This window comes from Lingula anatina, chromosome 2 (genome assembly GCF_051362555.1).
Source record: "Lingula anatina isolate TDL-2025a chromosome 2, LinAna3.0, whole genome shotgun sequence".
Taxonomy (NCBI): Eukaryota; Metazoa; Brachiopoda; class Lingulata; order Lingulida; family Lingulidae; genus Lingula; species Lingula anatina.
In genome coordinates, this window is record NC_141768.1 from 20,724,590 (window position 1) to 20,748,576 (window position 23,987).

General features: G+C 34.1%; 3 protein-coding genes across 7 annotated transcripts in view; 2 read left to right on the forward strand and 1 right to left on the reverse strand.

The window, feature by feature from the left end:
* On the forward strand, positions 1-11,427 carry LOC106156681 (exocyst complex component 7-like). Of its 2 annotated transcripts, none has more exons than XM_087004120.1 (22): positions 1-188; positions 449-614; positions 1,054-1,138; positions 1,395-1,500; positions 1,835-1,952; positions 3,064-3,226; positions 4,388-4,466; positions 4,954-5,033; positions 5,302-5,360; positions 6,144-6,256; positions 6,521-6,625; positions 6,947-7,066; positions 7,650-7,709; positions 7,870-7,908; positions 8,251-8,313; positions 8,665-8,731; positions 9,058-9,123; positions 9,359-9,479; positions 9,766-9,861; positions 10,098-10,185; positions 10,397-10,438; positions 10,579-11,427. In XM_087004120.1, exons 1-22 carry the CDS (start codon positions 138-140, stop codon positions 10,813-10,815), a joined length of 2,124 nt encoding a protein of 707 aa, XP_086860246.1. In that variant the 5' UTR covers positions 1-137; the 3' UTR covers positions 10,816-11,427. The 2 variants fall into 2 exon arrangements, with proteins under 2 accessions (XP_086860246.1, XP_086860245.1); XM_087004119.1 differs by lacking the exon at positions 1-188 and adding an exon at positions 268-341.
* On the reverse strand, positions 11,061-17,828 carry LOC106156708 (caspase-2). 3 transcript variants are annotated; one of them, XM_087004126.1, is made up of 5 exons: positions 17,688-17,828; positions 16,301-16,913; positions 15,832-15,982; positions 15,115-15,255; positions 11,061-13,128 (listed from the first exon to the last, which is right to left on the reverse strand). In XM_087004126.1, exons 2-5 carry the CDS (start codon positions 16,614-16,616, stop codon positions 13,092-13,094), a joined length of 645 nt encoding a protein of 214 aa, XP_086860252.1. In that variant the 5' UTR covers positions 16,617-16,913; positions 17,688-17,828; the 3' UTR covers positions 11,061-13,091. The 3 variants fall into 3 exon arrangements, with proteins under 3 accessions (XP_086860252.1, XP_086860251.1, XP_086860253.1); XM_087004125.1 differs by lacking the exon at positions 17,688-17,828 and adding an exon at positions 17,485-17,656; XM_087004127.1 differs by lacking the exons at positions 15,115-15,255; positions 17,688-17,828 and adding an exon at positions 17,485-17,656.
* The window catches only part of LOC106163483 (arf-GAP with dual PH domain-containing protein 1-like), an 8,559-nt gene continuing 2,353 nt past the window's right edge, over positions 17,782-23,987 (forward strand). The window contains exons 1-8 of one of the 2 annotated variants that reach the window (XM_087004124.1): positions 17,782-17,954; positions 19,132-19,265; positions 19,894-19,985; positions 20,487-20,679; positions 21,584-21,730; positions 22,306-22,389; positions 22,721-22,855; positions 22,967-23,246. In XM_087004124.1, the coding sequence (XP_086860250.1) occupies positions 17,876-17,954; positions 19,132-19,265; positions 19,894-19,985; positions 20,487-20,679; positions 21,584-21,730; positions 22,306-22,389; positions 22,721-22,855; positions 22,967-23,203 (1,101 nt within the window). In that variant the 5' untranslated portion in view covers positions 17,782-17,875 and the 3' untranslated portion in view covers positions 23,204-23,246. The remainder of the gene's footprint in view (positions 17,955-19,131; positions 19,266-19,893; positions 19,986-20,486; positions 20,680-21,583; positions 21,731-22,305; positions 22,390-22,720; positions 22,856-22,966; positions 23,247-23,987) is intronic. The other variant, XM_013541084.3, reaches the window with a different exon arrangement.

Consider the following 23,987-nt stretch of genomic DNA (forward strand, 5'->3'; position numbering starts at 1 on the left):
CAAGTACCTCTTCACGTTAGTTAGAAATGAAAGGGAGGATCAACAAGAACAGAAAAACGTGCTTCTCATCAGTTTAATTGCTCCTCATTGTTAATTTTTTTTTTTGCTTGTGGATAGTGAAATAATAAATCAACAAGATGAATGATTTGGCGGTAAAGCAACTGGAAATCGACATGAAGTTGCAGCGAGTAAGTTCATGAGTAAAAAACGGTGTAAAAGATCTCTTGCTTCCTTAGGCTCCGCCACAGCCTTCACTGCACAGTCAGAGGCAGATGTACCTGTTTAAGTGTTTTGCCTTTTGGCATGACTCATCTCACTGCCTGCTAGTCAGTCTGGGCAGTGTGAGTCCGAAGTGACATAAACGCATCCCATTTATGTAGAATATTTATAAATTGGACCTTTTTCTTCTTTTTATTTTATATTACAAGCTTCTAAATTATTTTTATAGGAAATGAGTAACCTGGCGGTGCTACAGGATTCCCTCCAGAAGAGCCAACAGCTGACTGGTAATATGGTTGGAATACTTACCACATTTGAGAACAGACTGAAGAAGCTGGAAGAAACCATTGTTCCTGTGTATCATGAGACAGAGAACCTGCAGCAAAGACATCAAAGTATCCTTTTTGGTAAACTAAGTATATATTCACCCCATGGCCTGGTTTGGGATTGCTTTGATGAAATTTTGGCCAGGTAGATATCTGCTTTCCTAACCAAGTTCTCAATAGTACTGATGTGGACACTGTGTTTTATGTGTAAAAGGAGCTGTTAAATGATCTTTTATTATTATTTTAAACATTTGTTTCTGTTGTCATTATATAATAACTGATTTAGAAATGTATTGAAGGATTGAAGAGAACCACAAGGATTTTCAAAATATAAAATGTTCTCATCGGTTTTTGCCTGGAGCTTGCGTATAGGAAAGGTACTAGTAGAAGCTAATGCAGGAATTGTGTCCCCCTGGATATGATTTTTAAATCTTGTCAAAATGTGTATTGGTAGTCCAATTGTGATATCCTCATATTCTGAAGTGTGGTATTCCTTATTGGTGCCCAGATATTGAGAAAACAATTGCTGAACTTGATCATGTTATTGGTTTTTATCATGTGGCGAAAGAAGTGGAGAATATCATCAGAGAAAGGTCTGTATAATAATTAGTTTTTTTTTTGTTCTTTTGTTTTGTAGTTGCCTTTGATTCCCCATGTAACATGTTTGGTTATGTAGCATGGGTAGTGTGAACAATATTTCTACCATATGATAAACTGTTTATTCTGTTTTTCAGTCCAACAACACAAAAATTGTGCACAAAAATATAAATTTACTTATGAAATTTGTCTGAAAATTGAGATTACTAATATTTTATCATGATTTATTCATGGTATTTTTTCCTTGTACAGTCCAAGCAGTGACCTTCATGAATACTTGCTGTGCTTGGAGAAGTTACAGAAAGCTGTAGATTATTTCACAGATCAACATCCAGGAAGCTCTGAACTCTCTGCAGTGGTAAACTTTATTTCTTCATTGTTGATCATGAATTCAAGGAGATTTTTTTTTTTTGCAATAAAGGGACCTGATGCTCTTTTGTTCTTATAAGTCTTGCATCTTAAGGTACTTGTGTATTCAGTAGCTTGAGATTGATTAAAGTTTTATGTCTTTACATTTGTAGTTATTCTTTGAACAGCTTTTCTTTGAGATACGGTGATGAATATCAGTTACTTATAGCTTTTACCAGTGGTGTGTGGTGTTTGCTACAACCAACATGGTGGTATCAGGTGTTACTGTTTATTTGTAATATTATTTGTAAGTACATGTATAAATGCACTGTTTTATTTTACAGACCATGTTATTTGACCAAGGACGACAGACTCTGGAAACAGAATTTCGTGATCTTCTGTTGAGAAACAGTAAACCAACTCCATCAGCTCAGCTTATTGATATCCTGGCTCAGTATGAAGGTGTGTTATAACTTTGGTATAAAGATTAGTGTTCCTCACATTTGAACTCCCGTTGGATCAGTCTTATCAATAAGGTTGATTTACAAGAAAATTTTAAAAAATTCTTGACAAGACAAGAACCTTAAGGTTGCTACGTCAGGTATTAGACAAACCAGAGGCATCAGTTGAAATCTCCCTTGAACATATTTAGATAAAATGCATGGTAGTTGCTTAAAATTTCAAAGACCTCATTTTAGTAAATATCTTACTTTAATTTTCAAGATTTATCTTTTGAGTGTACTTAGTGACATGAAGCTAAGTACATTGTCAATGGTTTTGAAAAAAAATTCAAGTAATGTGACAAAGAAATTTATTTATGGTACTGCCAACCCAGAGTTTGCAACTCTTAACAAATGCATTTTGCATAAGTATTCTAGAAACTTCTTAATGTGGACTGTCATGTTTTTATATATAATTCTATTGATAATAGCATGTTAAACAACATGATCCATTTTGAGCACTTGACTGTTTTCACCTTGGTGCACATAATGAATTGTTAGGTTGTAACCTTTTAATAGATCAATATGTTAAACATTCTTACATAATGACATGCCCCAGATGTCTACTTGATTAGATGGCAATTAAAGTTGGTACTCAGTTTACCTAGGGTTAAGTTATTTCATTTAAGATCTTGATGTAATGTATTTTCATTGTTTTTTGTGTAAAGATGGTAAAAAGTTTTAAAAATTTTAAGAGACCAAACAGTATAGACATTGAATTTAAATCACCCCCCCCCCCCACACACACACACACAATTGCTCTAAAAGTAGATATTCCAGTTTTAGTTTGCTTTTGAAATGTCATTTTCTGTCATTTTTGTTGCAAATATTCATCTATATATCTATTTAATTCTGTAAACTTTGATATCATTTTAACCATTTCTGTGTTATATATTTCTTAAGTAAACAAATAATCAGATCTAACAAATGATCAGATCTTTACAAAATATGATATCAATACCATCTAAATAATTCTTCTTTCATATTTAGGTGATGGGAAGCAAATTAGGTCTCTTTAGATAAAATGACATTTTTTGCCATATATGTCAAAGATTTTCTGATTATCTCTGCAGAGAGCCCAGAGGAGGAATCCCCACATATTGAGCATTTGGAAAAGAGCATAGTTCATGATCTGGCTGAGATTTCCAAATGGTTGGCTGCCAACAGCTCCTCAGCAGACTTTGCAAATGTCTATGCTACAGTTCGCTGTAATACTCTGATCAAGGCTTTGCAAGGGTAAGACTGGGTGTGTGTGTGTGTGTGTGTGTGTGTGTGTGTTTGTGTGTGTTTGTGTGTGTGTGTGTGAGAGAGAGAGAGAGAGAGATCGAGATCAAGACAATCTAAACTAAAAGCTTTTTATGTTTTATCCTTGAATATATAATACTTTAGTATTGGAACCCTTTCGTCTCTAAAACAGGTCATTACAGATTTAATTAACCATATTTGCCAACTTAAAGGAGAATTTCATTTTGAGTAGATCCATTGTATAGTATAGTACAGCAAACTATTTTATTTAGACTTAGAATTCTGTCACAACAAAATCTGTGGTATATACATTATTCCTCCATGTTATAAATACTCCCATGTTATAATCTTAACAGTGCTATGAAATGTTAAATTACATATTTATGGACAGTAAATGTCACAGATGTAGCATGTATCATATTGACAGTAAAATCACAAGGCAAATAAAAATTACAGTTATTAACACCAGGGAAATTGTCCTCCAACTGACATAAGCCAATCTTATTATTGTAAATGACTCAAAAATTAGGGCATAGCATTTTGCATAAATAACCTATGAGATTTGACAGAAATAATTTTAAAGTCCATAGACATAAATGGTGAAATAATGTGTTCAGGGGTATTTTTGTGTTGTGAGTTTGGGTGTGTGAATGTAATGAAAACCTGCAAATGTCTGCAGAGTAATAGCCATAGAAAAGCAAAAATAATGACCTACTGCTCTGTACATCTAAAACCAGGTTATTAGGTTCACATTTAATGGCTGCCATGTGTCACCAGGTTTCTCTATTAAATTTGAGTAGGAAATACATTTAAATGTTAAATTATATTGAAGTTCAGCTGTTGCCAGTGACATGTGCTAGTGGGTCAATGAAAGGATGCAGTGTTTCCTCATACCTAGTGAAATTTAGTCTTTGAGATAACCTGATTCTGTAAGTGGAATAGAGAATATGAGAAATACAGTTTTTACAGTTTACAGTGTTTCGAAGTTTTTGAAAGCATATTTTTAGTTTTTAACAAAGCTTATTCAATGTTGCTGAAATTTTGCAAGACAGGACAACATTGTGTTCTTCTTTTTCCTGGTCAGTATGTATCAGCTTCTATTTAATTTAAATGTCTGTTTATCTTGAAATATGTTATAATTGATATTTTCAGCCTGAGAGAACACCAGAAAGCATTGGCTGGAGGTGGAGGAGGGACAGCAACTCTTGGCCCTGGGCTCTCCCCAGCACTGGTATGTGTACCTTTAATCCTGAGGTCTAGGTAGAAGAATTACAAGCTTCATATTTACTACTCTTATGCATCAGGGATGAAATTTTTCTGACTATCGATGGATTTCCAACTTTTTTGGGAATCAAAAATTGTATTGGCCTAGCTGACCCCCATGGACCCATGCCATATTATCTGAATTTTTCACCAGTGCATGCATGCATCTTTAAGGCTTTAATATTGAAGAAATTGCTGAAGATTTATTTCTGTTAATCATGATAATGTAATTTTTATGTCTTTTTAATTTTTTAATTTATAATTTTTTATACAGTATATTATTAACGTTAATGGTGCATTGTATATTTTATCAGATTTCCTTTTAAATGGAAAGTATTTACTAATGCTAACTGAAAATGAAACACCCCTGCAAGGTGAAAGGACCACTGTATTTAAGACACGGTTTTATAAAAAATCATTATTAGATTTATCATCTCAGTTAATATGAATTCCAGAGTAGTAAATTCCGTCACTCTGGACATAGCAGAGATATACCCACAAGTGGAAAGCGAGCATCAGTGAAGAGGACACTCTTGTAGATATCATTATTAACAGTCTAAGTTTTATTTGTTTGATTAAAAAAAAAACATATACTTGTATGAAGTTATGAAGTTAACAATTTGAATTTGTTTGAATATCCATTTAAATATCATACGTGCTTGACGTATATGAGTGAACACCTCATTAGTGTTCTCTTCTGCAATAAATCAAACAAAGAAAAAGTACAAAAGAAAGGAATGTATTTATTCAAATGTCATCTGTTTTTGTGAGAACATTTAAATCATTAAACTGATTCATTTTAGGATGGCTCGAAAAGCTTCACAAGCGTTGATGAAATACTCTCAGCAGACTCTGGAGTCAGGTGAGTGACTTTCATGTATATCAAGATGATACAGTATTTGTATGTTATGTTTAACTGTACCACATCTGTAGCAGATGAATACAAAATAATGTTACTTTGGCTTAAGCAATATCATATGGCAAAATGGGTTTGCATGACTTGTGACTCACATTCTTCATGTAATAGCTAGATCAAGGCAAATGTCAGCTTGAGTGGTACATGTACACCAAATGCCTGCATGCTGTATTGAAATCAGCTTGACTTGCACAGTCATTACCATACCAGAAAATAAACAAGGTTAATCTGAGTATCATCTTAGTTTGAAAGTTTTGACTTTGCAACAAAGTGATTGGATGCTTTGAGGGTTAATAGCATATATGACTTTGATCTCAAGTAACCAGTGCTGCATTTTTAAAGATGATTCTTTTCATGAACTCACTGTAACCAAGTAAACTGGGAATGTACAGTGGAACATGGGTAGAGTTGACAGTTACTGGTTCGGGAACATCGTGTTAACTTTATAAACCAAAGAGCTTGTTTCAAAGAAGGACTTGAGCTCTAAGTCTGATTTTAACTTTTATACCAGAATTTTAGTCTACTTTGATCCAAGATAAATCAGTACAAATGTTGCACCCCTCTATAACAAGAAAGGCATTGCTAATGTTTCAAACCAGTACTTACTGTAATCAGGTGGACCACTATAATGGATTAATCATGAACTGAATTAGGTTTGGTATTTAAATGTAGAACTGCTGTAGTTACTTTTAGGTTTAGTTGATCATGTGTACAGCAATTACTTTCCAGTGTCTGGACACAAAAGACAGAGTTCAGCCACACCTGAGATCAAAGAGGAGGCCACGGATGTGGACATTGAGACCTACATTTCCATCATTACAGCTCTGCTGAAACTGATGCAGGTAGAGATTAGTTCACACATTACAGCATTGCACTGGGAGCAATAAGTAATAAAACATCTGTCAAGCTTTATGCTTGAACAAGTGATTTTCATTGTTTAAGTTGATACAGGGAAGAAACTAGATGCATAGCATTGTAAAGTTGAAGTCTGAAAGATAAAGAATGAGACTGATCAACATATTTGCTGGTTCATACGCTGAAATATACTGTATGTGGCTATCCATTCATGTTTTATTTTGGCTTTTGACCCCCTCCTTTTTTTTCAGAGTGAAAACCAGTTGATGCAGCTGATCATTCCTGACAAGCACCAGAGAAAAACATTTGACATTTTGATTCAGCCAGCTCTGGAGTCTATTGTAACTGAAGGGGAGGTAAGTCCTAGATTAAATAACTCCCTAGTAAATATACCTGTATTTAATGTGAAAGACATGTACACATTTGTCAATAACATTGGGACACAATTCAATTCAAGCATTTATTTAAAAAGATTAGCATGAAACTAGAGCCATGCTTTTTTGGAACCCTGCTGACAGTTTCATCTTAATTTCATTTAGACTTGCTCAATTCCAATTACTATTTTCTCATTTTAAAAGCATCATCTTGCAATGCCATGGCTAGTAGATAACTCTCAATAAGTACCAGTATAAGCATTAATATAGAAATTATAAAGAAAATGTAAGTATTGGTTTCAGCAACTGGCAGCCTCAGTGCGTAGAGCCATTGCCCACCATGACTATCCATCTGTGCTCCAACTGTTCCCTGTGGTCAGGCATCTCAGGTCCATTAAACCAGAATACGATGTATCTTTAGAGGTGAACCAACTCTTTGTTCTTGTTTTCATCTTGCCCATTGAAATTGTTAAAATTAAAAATTATGCTGATATACATATATATAAGTCAAGACCCATAGAGAAAAAAATGAAATTGTAATTGTGATTTTGTACCCCTTTGTAGGAAAAGAATGAAGCTTCAGAATTCTTAGCCTAAGATGAAAAATTGAAATTCTACAAGTTGTAAAATGTTGTAATTTATTTCATTAACTGACCACTATTTCTGCTTTGTGGTGCACCCTTAGAGCCTGATGTCCTAAGGGGCTAGAAATGTAAAAAAAGTTCTTGGAACACTTTGTTTTCCAACAATATTGCATTGGCAAAGTTTAAGTGTACTTATTTTAAACTATGAAAGCAATTATGCCAGGCAACACAAAAAGGATGATTGTGTTTGAAGTGCCAGTACATTTTCATTAAAAATTTTTTATTAACTCCTTTTCATTTGATGGAGTTAATTGAACATTTTAACCCATGGCAGGGGAATTTCCTGTCTCATACATGCCAGTAAATTATATTGATTATTTCAAGCTGTTTGTAGTACATGTATGCTTTGTAAATGATTTCAGGGATGCCAAGCACCTACAAGATCCAAGCTGGCCTCTCTCATTACAACACTGGATGCCACAGTAAGATATTCTACACATTGAGCATCTTTTCTTTGGACATCTCAAGCTTCAACTTATGTTACATCACGTCATAATTATTTGACCTTAATTCCATACTTAATCCATCCTACACGACTGCACACACTGTCAGTTGATACATATTCTGTTATTATTTTTTTAGGGTGCAAAAGCATTAGAGGAGTTCATTGAAAGAATAAGGGTAAGTCAGTGACCATCTAATGGTTTGAGTTTTAGTAATAACCTCTGTTTTTTAAGATAAAATATGTTATATATGATAAGTATCAGGCTTTAACCAGCTTTGAAATTTAAGGTAAATGTAGATAAACACCTGGGGCCAACCTCGATGTATTTTATTTATTTATTTATTTATTTATTTATTTATTTATTTATTTATTTGGGGAGGGGGGGCAATCTGTAAAATATTGATCAGAAGAATCAAGGGACATTCATCACACAGAAATTGAAAATAAGGCATTAAATGTAAACCTGTAGTATTAAGAATGGTATTTTTAAGCTAAATTGATATGTTTGTATGTTTCAGAATGATCCAGATAAAGCGTCAAACATGCCCAAAGATGGAACAGTCCATGAACTGACCAGTAATGTAAGTTACATAAAAAAAACAACAACTTTTTTTAATAAAGTTGCAAACAATGTGGGTCATATGATAAATGAATTGGTAACATATTTAGAATGATTTCAGAATGAACGAACAAGTATTGTTAGTGTAACATGTATGTACATCACAATGTTTTTATCACTCATTTGTTATGTTATAGTAGTTAGTTAGAGTCAGTTAATACATTTTACATTGTGCATTGAATGTATTTTCATGAATAACAAACGCAAAATGGATGAAAGTCAAATAGGCCTACAAAGTTTATCAGCAATATTTTGAGAGATATCAGATTGTATTAAATAAGGAATAGAAAAAAATGTTTAATATTACTTTCAGACTCTTAATTTCCTGGAACAACTCATGGAGTACACAGATGCTGCAGGGGCAATGCTTCTCATCCATGGTATGCATATATGTACAATAATAATTAGGGTCAGTTAACCAAAAATTTTTTTCCTGGAAATTTTCAGACTTTTCACTTAATTTAAATGGTATACCATCTATATAAGGGGCCTGTTAACATGGATGTCTTTATGGTTCAGGATGTTTGTTTTATAGTTGAGGATAAAACGTGTAGTTTTAACTTGAATATTCAGAATCATAAAGTCATGAAAATTGAGTCATCCTTTTTATCCTTCCTAAGTTGGAAAAATAAATAAGTTAAATCATATGGTAATTTATACAATAACTTGTTTTGTCTTTATATTTACAAATGTTTTTATGTTTCAGATCCTGCTGGACATACTCTTGCTCAAGATCCTAAAAAGAAGGCCACAAAAGTTGCAGAATACACCAGTAAGTGGCATGTACATATGCAAATATGCCTTTTGTATTAGGGCACAATAATGATTTGTTGAGTTGGAATAGCAAGTATTTGTGAATTCTTGATCAATAAACAAAATTATAGTGTTTACACATTTTGAATAGCCTTTAATTGGTTGGTTAATTGCAAATAAGATAAATGCACATAAAATGTGGGTGTACAAACAGCATGGAAATATTGCATGAGTGTTTTCAATTTTATTTCCAGCCAAAGTTTTGTCTGCATTGGGTCTGAACCTAAGCAACAAGGCAGAGACCTACAGCGATGTAACCCTGAGAGCTGTTTTCATGTTGAATAACTATAACTATCTACTCAAGACAATGAAACGGTTGGTCTAAACGGTTGAATTCATTGATGTCTTTATATGACCCTCAGGAATAATTCAAAATTGCACTTGTTTCATTCTGGGGAGAACTAAGCCAAAACATAATCTTAAGAAAATCTTTATTATGGGGTAAAGTTGCAACTGCATGATATGATACTTAACATGGCTGTCTGAGACTAAGTGAAAATTGTAATATTAATAGTGGCAAAAATGGCAAAAAAGTGTTACTGTGTTTATCTTACTTTAATATACAGAGTGTATTTTTGGTAAAGCTGGATATGTCTTACAGGAATGGTCTCTTGTCCCTGGTGCATTCATACAACAAGGAAGTGGAGACGTACTACAATGAACAAATCCTAGAACAAAAAAAGCTGTACTCTCAAAGGTATGTGGGACACCTGTGGTAATGAATGATTACATGAATAGGGACGCATATTGTTTTATGCAAAGTGCAAAAATATATGAAAGGTTTTTATTTTTTTCTGAATGTCATTTTTTGTTTCAAGATTGAGGAGTATTGTAATGGTGAATTCTTTAAAGAAATAACAATGTTTCATTCTGTTGAAAACTGAGACTATGTTACCTTTTCATTAAAATACCTTCTGTGTTTTTGTTGTTTAGTTTCAGTCGTATCCTTCACTATATAATGGAAGTCCACAAACCAATATCCCAGCACTACGTGCAGTCTCCTGATCTGGCACAAGCTAAGGTTAGAGCTGGTTTCTTCTCTAAATAACTAAATAGAAATTACTAATAGAGAAATAAAAGGATCTTTTATAAAACCGAAGTTTGCTAACTGAAGTAAATTAATGTGTCATTTATTGATCATGTCCATCAATGTTGACCATGCCATCAAATGAGCTTTGAACATTTGCAGTCAAGGTTATTATATTTTTGTCATTTTATTAATTTTTTTCTAGCTGAAAGATAAAGATAAACAGAATATCAAGGACAAGTTTGCGGTAAGTTTTGTACAGTAATAAAATATAATAATAAGGAAAAAAATTATTTCAAATATATGCATAATGAATCCTATTTTTTGATGTAAGTCAATGGAAATATACCTTATATGTTTCTGTGAATATAAGTTTTTTTGTTCCAGGGTTTCAACAAGGAAATGGAAGAATTGCGTAAAATTCAGAAATCATATGCCATCCCAGATTCAGAACTGAGAGAAAACTTGAAGCAAGATAACAAGGACTTTATCCTACCAAAATATGAAATGTTTTGGAAGAAGTATGTGAATACAAACTTTACTAAGAATCCTGAGAAGTACATGAAGTACACAAAAGATGAAGTGGAAACAATGTTAGATGGTTTCTTTGATTATTCATCATAAAATTGATTGAAGATTATAACCATCTTGGTCGGTCGCCAGAATCATCTTCAGTAAACAAGACTGTTGTGCTCTTGTCTATAAAACAAATTTAAAAGCAAGTAGATGTTTTGCCATTGGGTGTTTTGTAATTCTCAGTGTAATTTGTGGAATGTTTATACATTCAAGAGGGGGTTGGTTTAAGTTTTGACAGGAGACTAAACAAATGAAATCATGGTATTTGTTAGAGTAAAGAAAAGGCATGCAAGTTGTTTTAAATGACCCTTTATTGCCCTTAAATTACATATTACTGTGTTTCTGGTATATTGCATAAGATTAAAGTCATCTTTGTTCACATATGTAAATGTACGAGACAAAATCTCAATATTTATTCCCATTGTATAAAGTAGTGTATATTATAGCACCATAATAGTGTACTCTTTGAATCTTTAAATGTATTCCTCATTATAGAATAGGCAAAAACAGGTTTATCGACAAAAACTGAGGTTTATAATACAAATTTGTCAAAGGTGCTAATTTGCTAAAATAACAAAATATGTGCTATATATGCATGTCACCTTTCAGGATTAATAATTATTGTAATAAATCCAAGTTGAAAAAAATCTAAATGATAATTTTCTTGGTCAATATGAAATAATTTCCTGAGCACTAAAATCTGCTAGTTGTATTAAAAGCACCATATAACTGCACAATTAATTTATTGCAGCTTATAATATTAACATAAAGCACATTTGCCACTAATCACAGCTATGTTTCAATTCATTTATAAAGTTTTCCACTGCATTGCAATGTATTTTACAATATCCCCTCTTACAAACCACTGATTACTTTTGGTTGCTGGAATCAATGGTATTTCAACACCCTCTTGAAGAGGGCCACAGTCTCTTAGTTGCTCATTTTTCAGGGCAATACATCTATGATAGTTTGTTCTCTCAAAGAAAAGTGCTGTAATCTGTGGTCCAGGGCTCAATTTATTGTCCTTGGGGGATAAGATTCCCCATGCTTTGGTCTCAGCATCACCTTCCTTCATTATGGCACAGACAATTAATGTCTTTATGGACACAGAGTGCTGAAGAGAATGCAGTAATGAAACCAGGCATCCAAGGGAATCCTCCGAGGTACCATCCTCGATGTCAACTGACACAGCAACATGAGGGACATTGGCAAGACGCTTAAATATATTCCCCACAACTTGTAGCCTGGAAGGCTCCATGTGGGATGTGGCAGACCATCTAAGCAGCAGTAAGATGTTGGTCATTGAAGAATTATGGTCCATCATTTCTTCAACTGCTGCCAAGGACTGGCAGTGGGCAATGGACTCCCATGATCTGCAGTCCAGCTTCAGATGAGTCACTGGACACACTGGGCTCATCAAGAGCCATTTAAATGTGTCAGTAAAGCCCAATGGAAACGTTACCCACTTAGGTAAAGAGGGGACAATCTCTGCTGCTATGGTTTCTGGTGCCAGGTAACAAGATGCTGGAGCAAACTGGAACAGCACATAAAACAAGTTGCTAAAGATGTAGTTGATGTTTCGCCTAGGGTAAAGAGCAATGTCAACAAAGTCAAAATGTCCACAAATTTTAGCCCAAAACCTGTAGCAAATTTCTGTTGCTTTCCTGGCGATTTTAAGCATGTTTTCTGCATTATTAACGCACTTAATTCCCCAGACCATAGCATCGAAATGGGATGCCGTCACACCAACAGGTGTCAATGAATATGTATGGATTTCCTCCAAACTTTCCTCCGGGTGACAAGCAATATACTTTCCTGAGAAATATTCTTGCAATGTTTTATGAGGAAAGAAGTAGAATTCTTCGAAACGAATCCGTGAAACACTGAACTCTTTTGTAAGGAAACCTGACTGTAGCGTTAGATCTATTTCTTTGGTCAATTTTTCACGTATGTTTTCCTCACTAAATCTTAACTGATTATTAAGATTTCCATAAAAAGCCATGAAATACAGGTTCTCAAGAACTCGCAGACACACTTCTGGAAGATCGGTCCCCCGGGTTGGTATGTCGAATTTGGTACACAATCTTTTACACACACTGTATTCTACCTCTTGGTAGACCTGGATTTTGTTGGAAACGACTGCATGTGGATTATCCTCAAAGATCAGACACAGAAGAACAGTATTGAATGGATTGGTGGCCAGATTTTGCATCTCGGGCTTGTTCTCAATGCTGGATATAAGCTCTTTGTACTCCTCTGAATTTTTGCCCTGATAGGTGAAATATTTTTCAATGTAGCTTTTGGAATCTGCTTTGGAAAATCCTTTAATGATAACATGCTTTCTGAAGTTCTTTTTGATACCTGTAATAGAATGAGGACGGGATGTTACTATATTGTGAGATTTACTAAGTATTTTCCCACTGAAAAGATCAAATAGGTTTGTTTGTTCTACGTATCTCAGTTCATCATAGCCATCAACGATAAACAACACTCGTTCCTGAATCCCTGTAATAGCCTCCCAAACCTGATCTGGAGTATAGGTAAAATCCTTAGGCAGCAACTGCTTGAAAATTGCCTCCTTAATACCCTCTTGCAAGTGACGAGCCTCAATTAAAAATACAAGATCATATTTCTTGATTGGTGGATTTCCATCAGCTAATGACCAATCAGTGCACTCGGTAGGATTTTTCTAAGGGAGTACCGTACCCCTTGCCCAAAAAAAGAAGGGGTAATTGTCAAAATGAAGGGGTAAAATTAAAAAATGCTCATCAAGGTGTAATAACTATGACACCTTATAGTGTTGTTTCTTTGTCTTTTTCTCCAAAAATCAGTGGGGGGGGGGGGGGGGGGGGGGTGAAAATATAACATGTAATTTATTAGAGATTTTACATTGCTTTTAAATTACCACAGAAACAATCAAAATACAACAAGTACGACTGCACTTCATAGCCAAAAATTTACAATCTATTCTTGACTGAGATTTAAAAATGCTCCTGGCCTAACTGCTTCCTTAGTAAAGTTTTTAAAAAAACTAGGTCAAACAAGCGCTCTGTAATAGTTGGGAGAGGGAGAGATAGAGAACGGCGCCAAAATGTCTGGACACTGACAAGTAGTCACCCAGTATCCGTCTCTGTCAAACAAGCAATATTTAGTATACTATTTGAGAAGGGACACAAAATTTACATATTTAGCCATTTTAATCAATCAAAATGTTCATACTTCTTACTCTTCCTAGTGTTTCTCCCTAAAATTGATGCCGACAAAAAAGTAGGTCAAGTCGGGAACATTAGGCACCCGTCGTTTTTAAGTTTTACTAAATTGTTTATAAAAATTAAACCTTTGCTTTCAATTTGTAAATAATTACTAGAAATATTATTTCACAGTTTGTTGAAAGGTAATTTTTATTTATGTTTGTTAGCGCAGCACTTCAAGTTCAACTGTTTTCTAAGCTGGCCAAATCTGGAGCTAGCCGGTTGCTGCAAACCACTTTGTTTCCAACCGGCAAATGACTGCCAATAATAAACGATCTATTTTGTCTGTGATAATAAATTTTACACTTCAAATTTTCCGGGCAAGTGAACAGCCGAAAGTCACTTGCGTTTCCGGGCAACTACCAGCTAAATTTTAGTTGCCCGGCTGATAAAACTAGTTGCGAAACGCAACCATCGCAAGTAGGTATGTCGGACTCTGAAATCTATAGTAAATAACTTTGACTACCTTGCATGACAAAACCTTTTAATTGACTGTTGTTTTTTTCCTTTGCTTTTCCTTTTTCTCGTCATTTTGTCATCACTGGTAATCAGCAGAGCTGGAAATTCCCGGTCGCCCGCTCGTCAAATGCGACTAAAAATTTATTCTGACGACTAAAACTACAAAAGTCACAAGGGTTACTGGCCTAAAGTATTTGGTCTAGGCGAGTGATTTAAATTGGTCCTAAACGTATGGTTGCTCAATTAAAATGTTGAACAATTATGTGAATAAAAAAACGATCATTTCATCGTTGTTCATACCTTGTTTATACTAAAGAGAGGCACACGTGCTTTGACCTAAAACTTGCATATTATGACCAATCAGAGAAGATTACGTCATCCTCTGCGGGTCAGTGAAAGAAGAAGCATGTTTTAGTCGGGTAATTCAAATATCTTAAGAAAAAAATGAGACACTTGGGAATCAATTATGACATTTTCAACATGAGTCTGACCGTCAACAGTCAACGGACTGGTCAACTTCGCCGATCTTCAAAGCCAAAGGTGTGCGTATTCGTACGCGCTGGGGCTCCAGCCAATGCGTAAAAACAGCAAAACAACGCGTAATTACGCACTCTCATACGCTAACGAGTTTACTGACCAATCATACACAAGCTTTCTGGATAGTGTACTTTTTCCTATTCCTGGATCCCCTTGTATTAGTACACTTCTTGGCAGAGAGACAACCCCTCCAGGTCCCTCCTTGATTGAGGGTTCGAACAGTTCGGCAACGTCAATATATCTGAAAAAATTAAAATGTGAGAATCTTAATATATGATATAATAATTTCATTTTTTATTAGTAACTGTACTCTGATTTTTTTTTTTATTTTTTAATCTAGATAAACATTATAACACACACACACACACAAAAAAGAATGGTGACAAAAGAAGGAAATTCATCAAACACCTGTAGTTTCATTTCATCAAGCAAAAAACTGCCTTCAGCTTTAAATTGTAAAAAAAAAAAAAAAAAAAAAGGAAAGTAAACTTTGCAAAACTTGGACACTATGACTATGGGATCAAACATTTTGTGCCAGTTATACAAAGATTCCATTGAGGCAATGTTCACATTAAATTTAACTTAGGCCCAAATAAAAAATCTATTCCATAGGATTTGAATGAGACAATAATTCAAATTATAAGGTGGCTAGATAATATGCAGTTCATATTTATATTAAACAAGTTTATTATACAATATATTAAAAAAGTTTCTCATTTTTTTAAAAAATATTTGTAACATCTACTGTCCATTTGTAATGTAAAACTGTGAACATGAGTCAGCAATTTTACAGGTGTCAAAACACATATATACTTACCTATTTGTTTCTTCAATGACCAGGTTGGTGAAAATATGCTGTAGGTTTACCTCAAGCCAGTCACACCAAGGAATGGGGTACACACGGGATAGGGTTTCCAAGTAATAATGTTTCAGTTCTTCTGCTAAAATCTTCACTAGATTTTCTCTCCCTGAAATAAAAACATACACTATTAGTTCTGAAAAACTTACTTTTGAAGAGTTTTTTATTGTTACTGTTGAAATTCACAACAGTATACATCTGTGATATAAAAAAAAGATATATAAAGGAGAAAATACCTCAATTTTTTCAAGAAAAAAATGCTATATAGTTCATTAATCAATATGTCATCTTTCAGGAAAAAACAGTTGACAAATTCACCAGTTACAGCTTCGGAAAGAAAAAAAAAAAGGCCGTAACCAAATAAATCAATGGATGAACAGAGGATGAATAAGTAGATGGATGAAAGAGAGAGGGAAACCATATGCACCCTGGTATGGAGAAGCTGCATCCTGAGAACTCTCCAGGACATCCTGTTGAATCAAATCTGACAAGAACCCCTGTCCCGTCTCACCCAGAGCCAAACAGAACACATGGAAAGCATGGTCACCGAAAGTGGGAAGAATGTCCAATAACTTCTGACTTTTCTTCAAGCGTGTTCCTTCCAGCTTGATTTCATCCACCGTGTCTACTGCTAACACGCTCTCTTGTATCAGATATGAGAAGAGACTGTCTGGTTGGAGGTCTTGTTCAAGAGCCACACGACATCTCTGTAGACTGTTTCTATGAGGAGCAGTCATTGCCATGGTGAAATGATTTATTTCTGAGACCAATTTCAATGAAATTTTAATATCTGCAATGTTACATAATGTATGTCAAATACCATTAGGCTATTGAGTATATACACTGCCATGGTGAAAGGATTAATTTTTACTCCAATGTTATACCATATGTATGTCGAACACCATAGGTATTGGGCATGTACACAAATTCATCCACTGAACTCAAATCGTAGCAACAGCAACTCAGACATCCAATTTCAACACATAATTTTAAGTCCTAGGGATGATGGATAGTTGGAATAATTATGCCATTTTCTGATTCTGAAACACAAAAGAAAAGGCCTAGTAGACACTTAAAAACTCTCAGAAAATGTCAATACATGTAGGTAAAAACGTCAACATTAATTTTACTCCTACTGCAACATTATAGGGTATACTAGCTACATATGTTCATTCTGCTACTTTTCTAGCTGTCCAGAATTGAGTGATCGATTATTTTATAAATAATTGATCACTACTGGACATATTTGTACTAATTTGCCATAAATTCACATAAAAGGCATATTAATAAAATATATTTATGTTCAGTGGTATAAAAAATCCAATATGAAAATTTTGCTTGTTCCTCATAATACCGGTAATTAATTATTATTAATATTAATCTCAAAATACTGGTATACCAGTAGACTGTTAATCAGGTGCAATATTTAATTGCCCTTCAAGCCTGTCAAATTCTGATCTTGGACTCGAGTTTTGTTTCATAAATTTAATTATATCTTAAATAATTTATTCTTGAAATAATGTTAATTGTGCTATTATTGTTATACTGTACAAGAACTAATAATGCAGATATATTAGTAATATAAAAGATAATGATTAGATTCATTTATACCTTTCTTCACTATTTTAACATCCACTCCTTGATTATTCCATAAAGCCCTGGCACTAGGTAAGATGAATTTTCACAGGTGTTTACATGATGTAACAACTCGATTATAATTGCACGTCCCTTTCCTCCCACTTCCGCTTTTCTAACATGGCTATATTTAGTCTACTCTTAATACGACAAATTTAGATAAGACCTGGCGCACGCACCCACAAAAACGTCCGGCACTTTTAATTTTGTAACATCGCTGTGTAATAATCCTTTTTCGTGGCGTCTGGATCCATTGCGACTTCTTAAAATTGGGCCTATCCCTTACCACGTTTCAACAAAAATACTGTTCTAAAAATAACCTCTGCATAACGAGGAAGTGGATACCACAGGTAACAACAGGACCAAGATGGCGGATAGGAAAGCGGCGCTAGCAAAACTTTTAAAAGTTCCAGGAAATGAAGTGTGTGCCGACTGTGGACTTGAAAGTAAGTACTCTTCAAATAAAAGACAAGACAATAACAGTTAACAACAAGCACTGTTTCGTAAAATGTGGCCTCTTGAAAGAATTATATTGTAAAATACTAAATACATATTTTTAGGCTTCGTTTTGAATATGGAAGTCATGGACTGATGGAGTTGGTGGTTAAAGAACTTGACACCTATTCAATTTTATGTCCTGTTTTGCTTTACGTGTAGCCTGTACTGTTTGTTTTTTTTTTCACTGGTAATACATTAGGAATATGACCTCCGTCCCATCTAGATTAAAATACGTTTAGATTTAAGTATCAATAAATCGTCCCAACACACACAAACACACTCATTTTCTCTCTCTTTCCCTCTCTCTCTCACACACACACACACACACACACACACACACACACACAGGCGTGTGCGCGTACACACACACACACACACACACAGACACATGCATTTCAAGAAAGACACTTGTTGAACAACTGAGAATCTTATGTCCAATAATTAAGACTGTATCATGACCAGAAGAATGTATGTAGGGGTAGGAGTGTTGTTTTGCTGTTTATAATTAATATGCAGATGATATCTTACTTTATGACTCATTTACATGTCAGTACTGGTCATATATATAACACTGAGATTAATACTGGCAAAGTTATGTGCTGTTGCCAAAACCAAGAAATTAGTTATGTTATCATTACACTGTACATCTACTCATTTATTTTCTTAAATGTCAGTTAAGAAATCCTACAACTTGTTTGATTTATTAAATGAACAATTTACAATACTATAATGCACTGACATGTGCTGCATGCTTTAATTAGGTTAAATACTTTAATACAAGTTTTATTTTTAATACCAGATTCAATTTGGCTCAAGTTCACATTTAATGATTTCAGTCAAATTTTGGTCAAAATTTTAATTTCTTTCAAAAGGACAGTCAGGGTCATATACTAGTATCTATAGCTCTCTGCCTGTAACCAGTGATGTACTATTATATATATATATAAGTACTCATAATTGGAGAAAAAATAAATAATAATAAACCATTTCTAAAGAGACTTATATATTTAAACAACATGGCTTTTTCGGTGTTTTTTATAAGGATTCACTTTATTACCATCCTTTCACAAGAGACAATGAAAAAACGTATTCCAGCCTAGTATAAACACTCTGATTAATTTCTAGATCCTGAATGGGCATCCTATAACATAGGCGTGTTTCTATGTGCATCCTGTGCTGGAGTACACCGCAGTTTGGGCTCTCACATCAGTAAAGTTCGATCACTGACATTGGATAACTGGGATGATGAACAGATCAAGGTTTGTATCTGTTTGTGATCAATATTGAGTGTGAATTATTGGCTGGGTGTGTCAGGGGAGAATGATGTATGTTATGTAAAAAATGGTTGTTGTGTTTTGGGTGTGATGCTTTTGCATCACTGAAAGTTATTTTATTAGGAAATTGGCAAGAGGGAGAGATTGATATTTATTCTCAGGCCAGGATTTATTCACTGATCCAGGATTTTGTTATGTGGGAAGGGGTACAGAAAGAAAAAAATTGATAGGCAAATAAGTTAGGCAAATCTAAAACTGAATTTTTGCCATAATTTATTTGCTGGATTGTCTTGTTTCTCTCCTTTTTATTTCTTTATTTTAATTTTTTGGGTGGGTGGTGGGGGTGCAGTGATATTTTAGCTCAAAGTAATGTTTGGTTGTGTTATCCATTTGAAATGAGATGTAGTTACAAATCCAAATTTTTTCTTTGATTATTTTCAGACATCACTGTTCTTCCTGATTCTTATTAAGTCAACTAACTTCTCAAAGTTTTAGGATCAATTTATTTTAAGTTTCACAAAGAAAACACATTTTTTCTGTTGACAATTATTCATTCATGATGTTTGAAATATTAATTAATTAACATCTGCTGCAATATTTATTTATTTTTCAGAAAATGGAAGAAGTGGGAAACCTCAGAGCCAAAGAGAAGTATGAACAGATGGTTCCACCATCATACAGACGACCAAATACCAAAGATGTACAGTATGTATGGGTATTAAAGATGAGTTTTTATAACTGTAGCAACTCTCTCATGTTGCTGTCTTAGTGAGGAGTCTGGAAAAGCCCAGATTTTCCTGCCAATATCTTATATTATCTTGACTTAGTTAAAACTAGTGCTTGCTGCCAGTGAACCAGAGTTATGCTTAAACTGTGTCAAGGTGGCTGACTACAGACGTTGTGCAGGGGCAGTGAATATGATTATTTCATTGCGATATCGATTAAAGCCATTTATCTATCAATATATGCTCTAAAAGTTTTAATTTTCCTCAGATAAGTTCAACAAAAATTGATTCATGCGCTTAAAATGTCTTCAAAATCCTGGCTTGGATTGCTTTATGATTTTTATATTTATTTTTCAAGAATTTGAATGGAAGCATGAATATAATTTTTAAAATACAAGGACAAGTATGTTTGGATTCACATAAATACTAGGGTCCTTTGAATCAAAAATAAATGTTAACAGTAACATTGGTAAAATTTCAGAGTTCTACGTGAACAGTGGATCCGGGGCAAATATGAGCGCATGGAATTCACAAATCCTGAAAAGCAGACATACCTTAGTGGGTATAAGGAGGGCTATCTGTGGAAACAAGGCAAAGATGACAGCAAATTTATGAAGAGGAGATTTGTGCTGTCAGAGAATGACAACAAACTGGTCTATTTTAACAAAGAAAATGTAAGTACCATTTATTATTTATTTATTTATTTATTAATTTATTTATTTATTTTATTTTATTTTATTTATTTATTTTTTTTTTTGGAAGCTGAATTTATTGGCATGAATGAATTGGGTCTAGAAACAAAAAATGTTGAATTTTTTAAACAACGAAAATTATCTGTGTCATATTGTATTTTCGTGCACATTTTATCTCTCTAGTTTTTGTATTAAAGTTCATTTTATCTGGAATAGATTACTTGATTGTGCATGCTGCTGGCTAGTAAACACCTCATAACATATGGACTTCCTAGATCACAAGTACTTTTTGATTGTATTAGGACCAACAAAGTATTTTCTGTTGATAAGTTTTAAAATGAATGCAGAGTGCACACACAATCAATTATTATTTGTATAGTGATAATAGAAGTTTATATAAGCACTTGAGGGTATTCCACAAGATAAGAATTATGTATGTCTATATGCTTATATCACACTTCTTTACAAGCAATAAATAGATAGATATATACTTTGTACTTACTTGATTAGTCCACTATTCCTGATTTTTATAACTGGAGTACATGGTTATGATTGATGGGCTTTATATATAACTAAGAAATAATGAAGTGTCTCCTTACAATTAAATTACACTTGTCACAGAAGTGTTATTTACAAGTTTTTGATGCCTAGTAGATTTAAAGCTAGTTTTTTATAATCTATCTATTCCCAAGGGACAATAGGCCTTGAGCATCAAAACTTTTTCATTGCGATACACAAATTGCTGTAGCATATTTTTCTTTAGAGGCAAAGAATGATTTTTTCACTGTGGCCCACAATTTTATTATGGCATATTTCACTTTATAAGCAGAAAAGGATTTTTCACTGCACCACACAGGTTTAAATGCCATTCTTTTTTACTTCATAGGCCAAGGAGCCTAAAGCATCACTCAGACTTGACGAGATCAATGCAATATTTGTGCCAGACAAGATTGGCAACTTGAATGGGTTGCAGGTTACATATGATAAGGAAGGCACAACCAGGAGTCTGTTTTTATATGCAGAAGAAGGCAAGGTATGTGGAGTCACTGTGATGGGTGGGTATGATATTCAAAGCTACAATTATTAATTTCTTCAAAACACTGCTGAAGTCCTACATTTGTTCCAGTACTTCAGTCTCTACCAAGACACATTCATCAAGGAGTTATTAGTGGTAATAACACTGATTTTAGCTGTTATTTGAAGGAACTAAATTGTGACTTTAAATGCATTAACATAGCTCGTGAATTTTTTTTTCGGAATGTGACATTTTGTTTGCAGTGTAAATTTGAAATAATCTGATGCAAACTATGACCATCTCTGAGCATAATCTGGGTTATATATATATATATATATATATATATATATATTTTTTTTTTTTTTTTTTTTTTTACATACAACATTGTGCATGGTTTTAGTCCTCAAGATAGCATCATTTTGTTTTCAGGCAATTTGTGCTATGAATTTTTTTATATTATATTTTATTCCTTAACAATGATTTGACTGGTAACTTGATCCCGGATTTAGCCACGATATGTAGGCCTATCAAACACTCATCTGCCATACTGTTGTACATATAGATATTTCTGTCATTTTCATTGCTCATTTCAGGACATCGTGGACTGGTATAATGCTCTTAGAGCAGCAAAACTGAATCGTCTCAGGATTGCGTTTCCATTGAGTCATATTGATGAGGTAAATTGTGGGTCACTATTTATCCTTCTTACTAAATTACTTAGTTTTTTCTGCCATCTGGTATTTTCAACAGTTTGAAAACTTGATGATATTTTCCACATTTTGGCAGAAACTCCACAATCTTTATTTTACAGAAGTATATTAATTTGAAATGAATGTCAGAGAAAAATTAAATTGATATATCTTCCATCCATACTGACAGCAGTACATAGATATTTTTGTTTGTCCAAAAATAACACTGTATACCAGATGGGTTTACTAGCCAAGCTCTGTAAAAAAATACAACTTTGTGCCTTGCAAGATATATATTACCACATTTTTATTTTCTCAGTTGTCTCAGCAGCTGACCAGAGACTTTGTCAAAGAAGGCTGGTTATTTAAGCAAGGACCAAATGCCAAAGATGCATTCAGGAAGAGGTGGTTCACACTGGACAAGAGGAGGCTTATGTATTCTGAAAATCCACTGGTCAGTGCATATGTATATAATGCTTATTTGATTGAGAGAGAAAGAGAGAGATTCTGGATTTTATGACATTTTTCATTGCTAAAATACACAGTTCTCTTCGGTATATTCCAGGATGCCTTTCCAAAAGGTGAAGTCTTTATAGGAAACAAGGAACAAGGATTTGCTGTACGGGATGGTGTTCCTCCAGGTCGCCCAGACCAAACCTTTGGCTTCACCCTGAAGACTCCAGACCGCCCTTTTATTTTGAATGCAGAGAGTCAACAAGAAAAGGAGGAATGGATGAGTGTACTTAAGCAAGTTGTAGAGACACCCTTGACACCACAAGATTCTAGTGGTAGGCGAACTTGAGTTGGTAGATAGTGTATGACCACTATGTGCATTAAGGTTTGGGGTGAGTAACATTAACAGGTATTAATAGCTTTTCCCTTGGTCTGCTGCATATGAACAGCCAGGCACCCTGTTTACCATATATCCAAATAAATAAACAAAGTTGATGATAAAGGGACCCTGTAAACCTAAAGTCTTTTGAAAAATCCAAATTAAAAACACCCATCCCATCCATTATTTCCTTGGAAACCAATGCCAATTGGAAAAATGCACCATGTTAACCTAAGATTTTTAGATAAAAAACCTTGATGATTTAATTATCCTTGCAAAAGTGCCATCTTGTTAACCTTCTCGTTCTACTAGAAAAGAAACTTAAGTGTAACAAATCTAAGATTAATAAACAAACGTAAGGATTAAACATAGATGTCCATATTGCAAAGAATATATGACAAATTTCTAGATTTCTACAAATTTAAACTTAAATCGGTAACATTGAGAATGGTTGTAGAGCCTGTGATATTGGTGAAAAAAAGCGTTCACCACAATGAAAAACTAATTAACCATTATCTTTGCAGCACCTTACTAGGTGAGGCAGACAAAACATTTACTTCAATAACTTATTCCCAGATTCATTTTTCTGATTAAATAACCCCTTGTCCTCCAAGTAAGGATTTTTTTCATGTCACTCCTCTGACTATGGGCACTGGCATTATGTGCTCTACATACTGGCCTTTCCATATGTCAGAATTGACAAAGCTTTAAACAGAGTAGAGTGCAAGCTCTTCTTCAGGCTTTAGTGGATGTT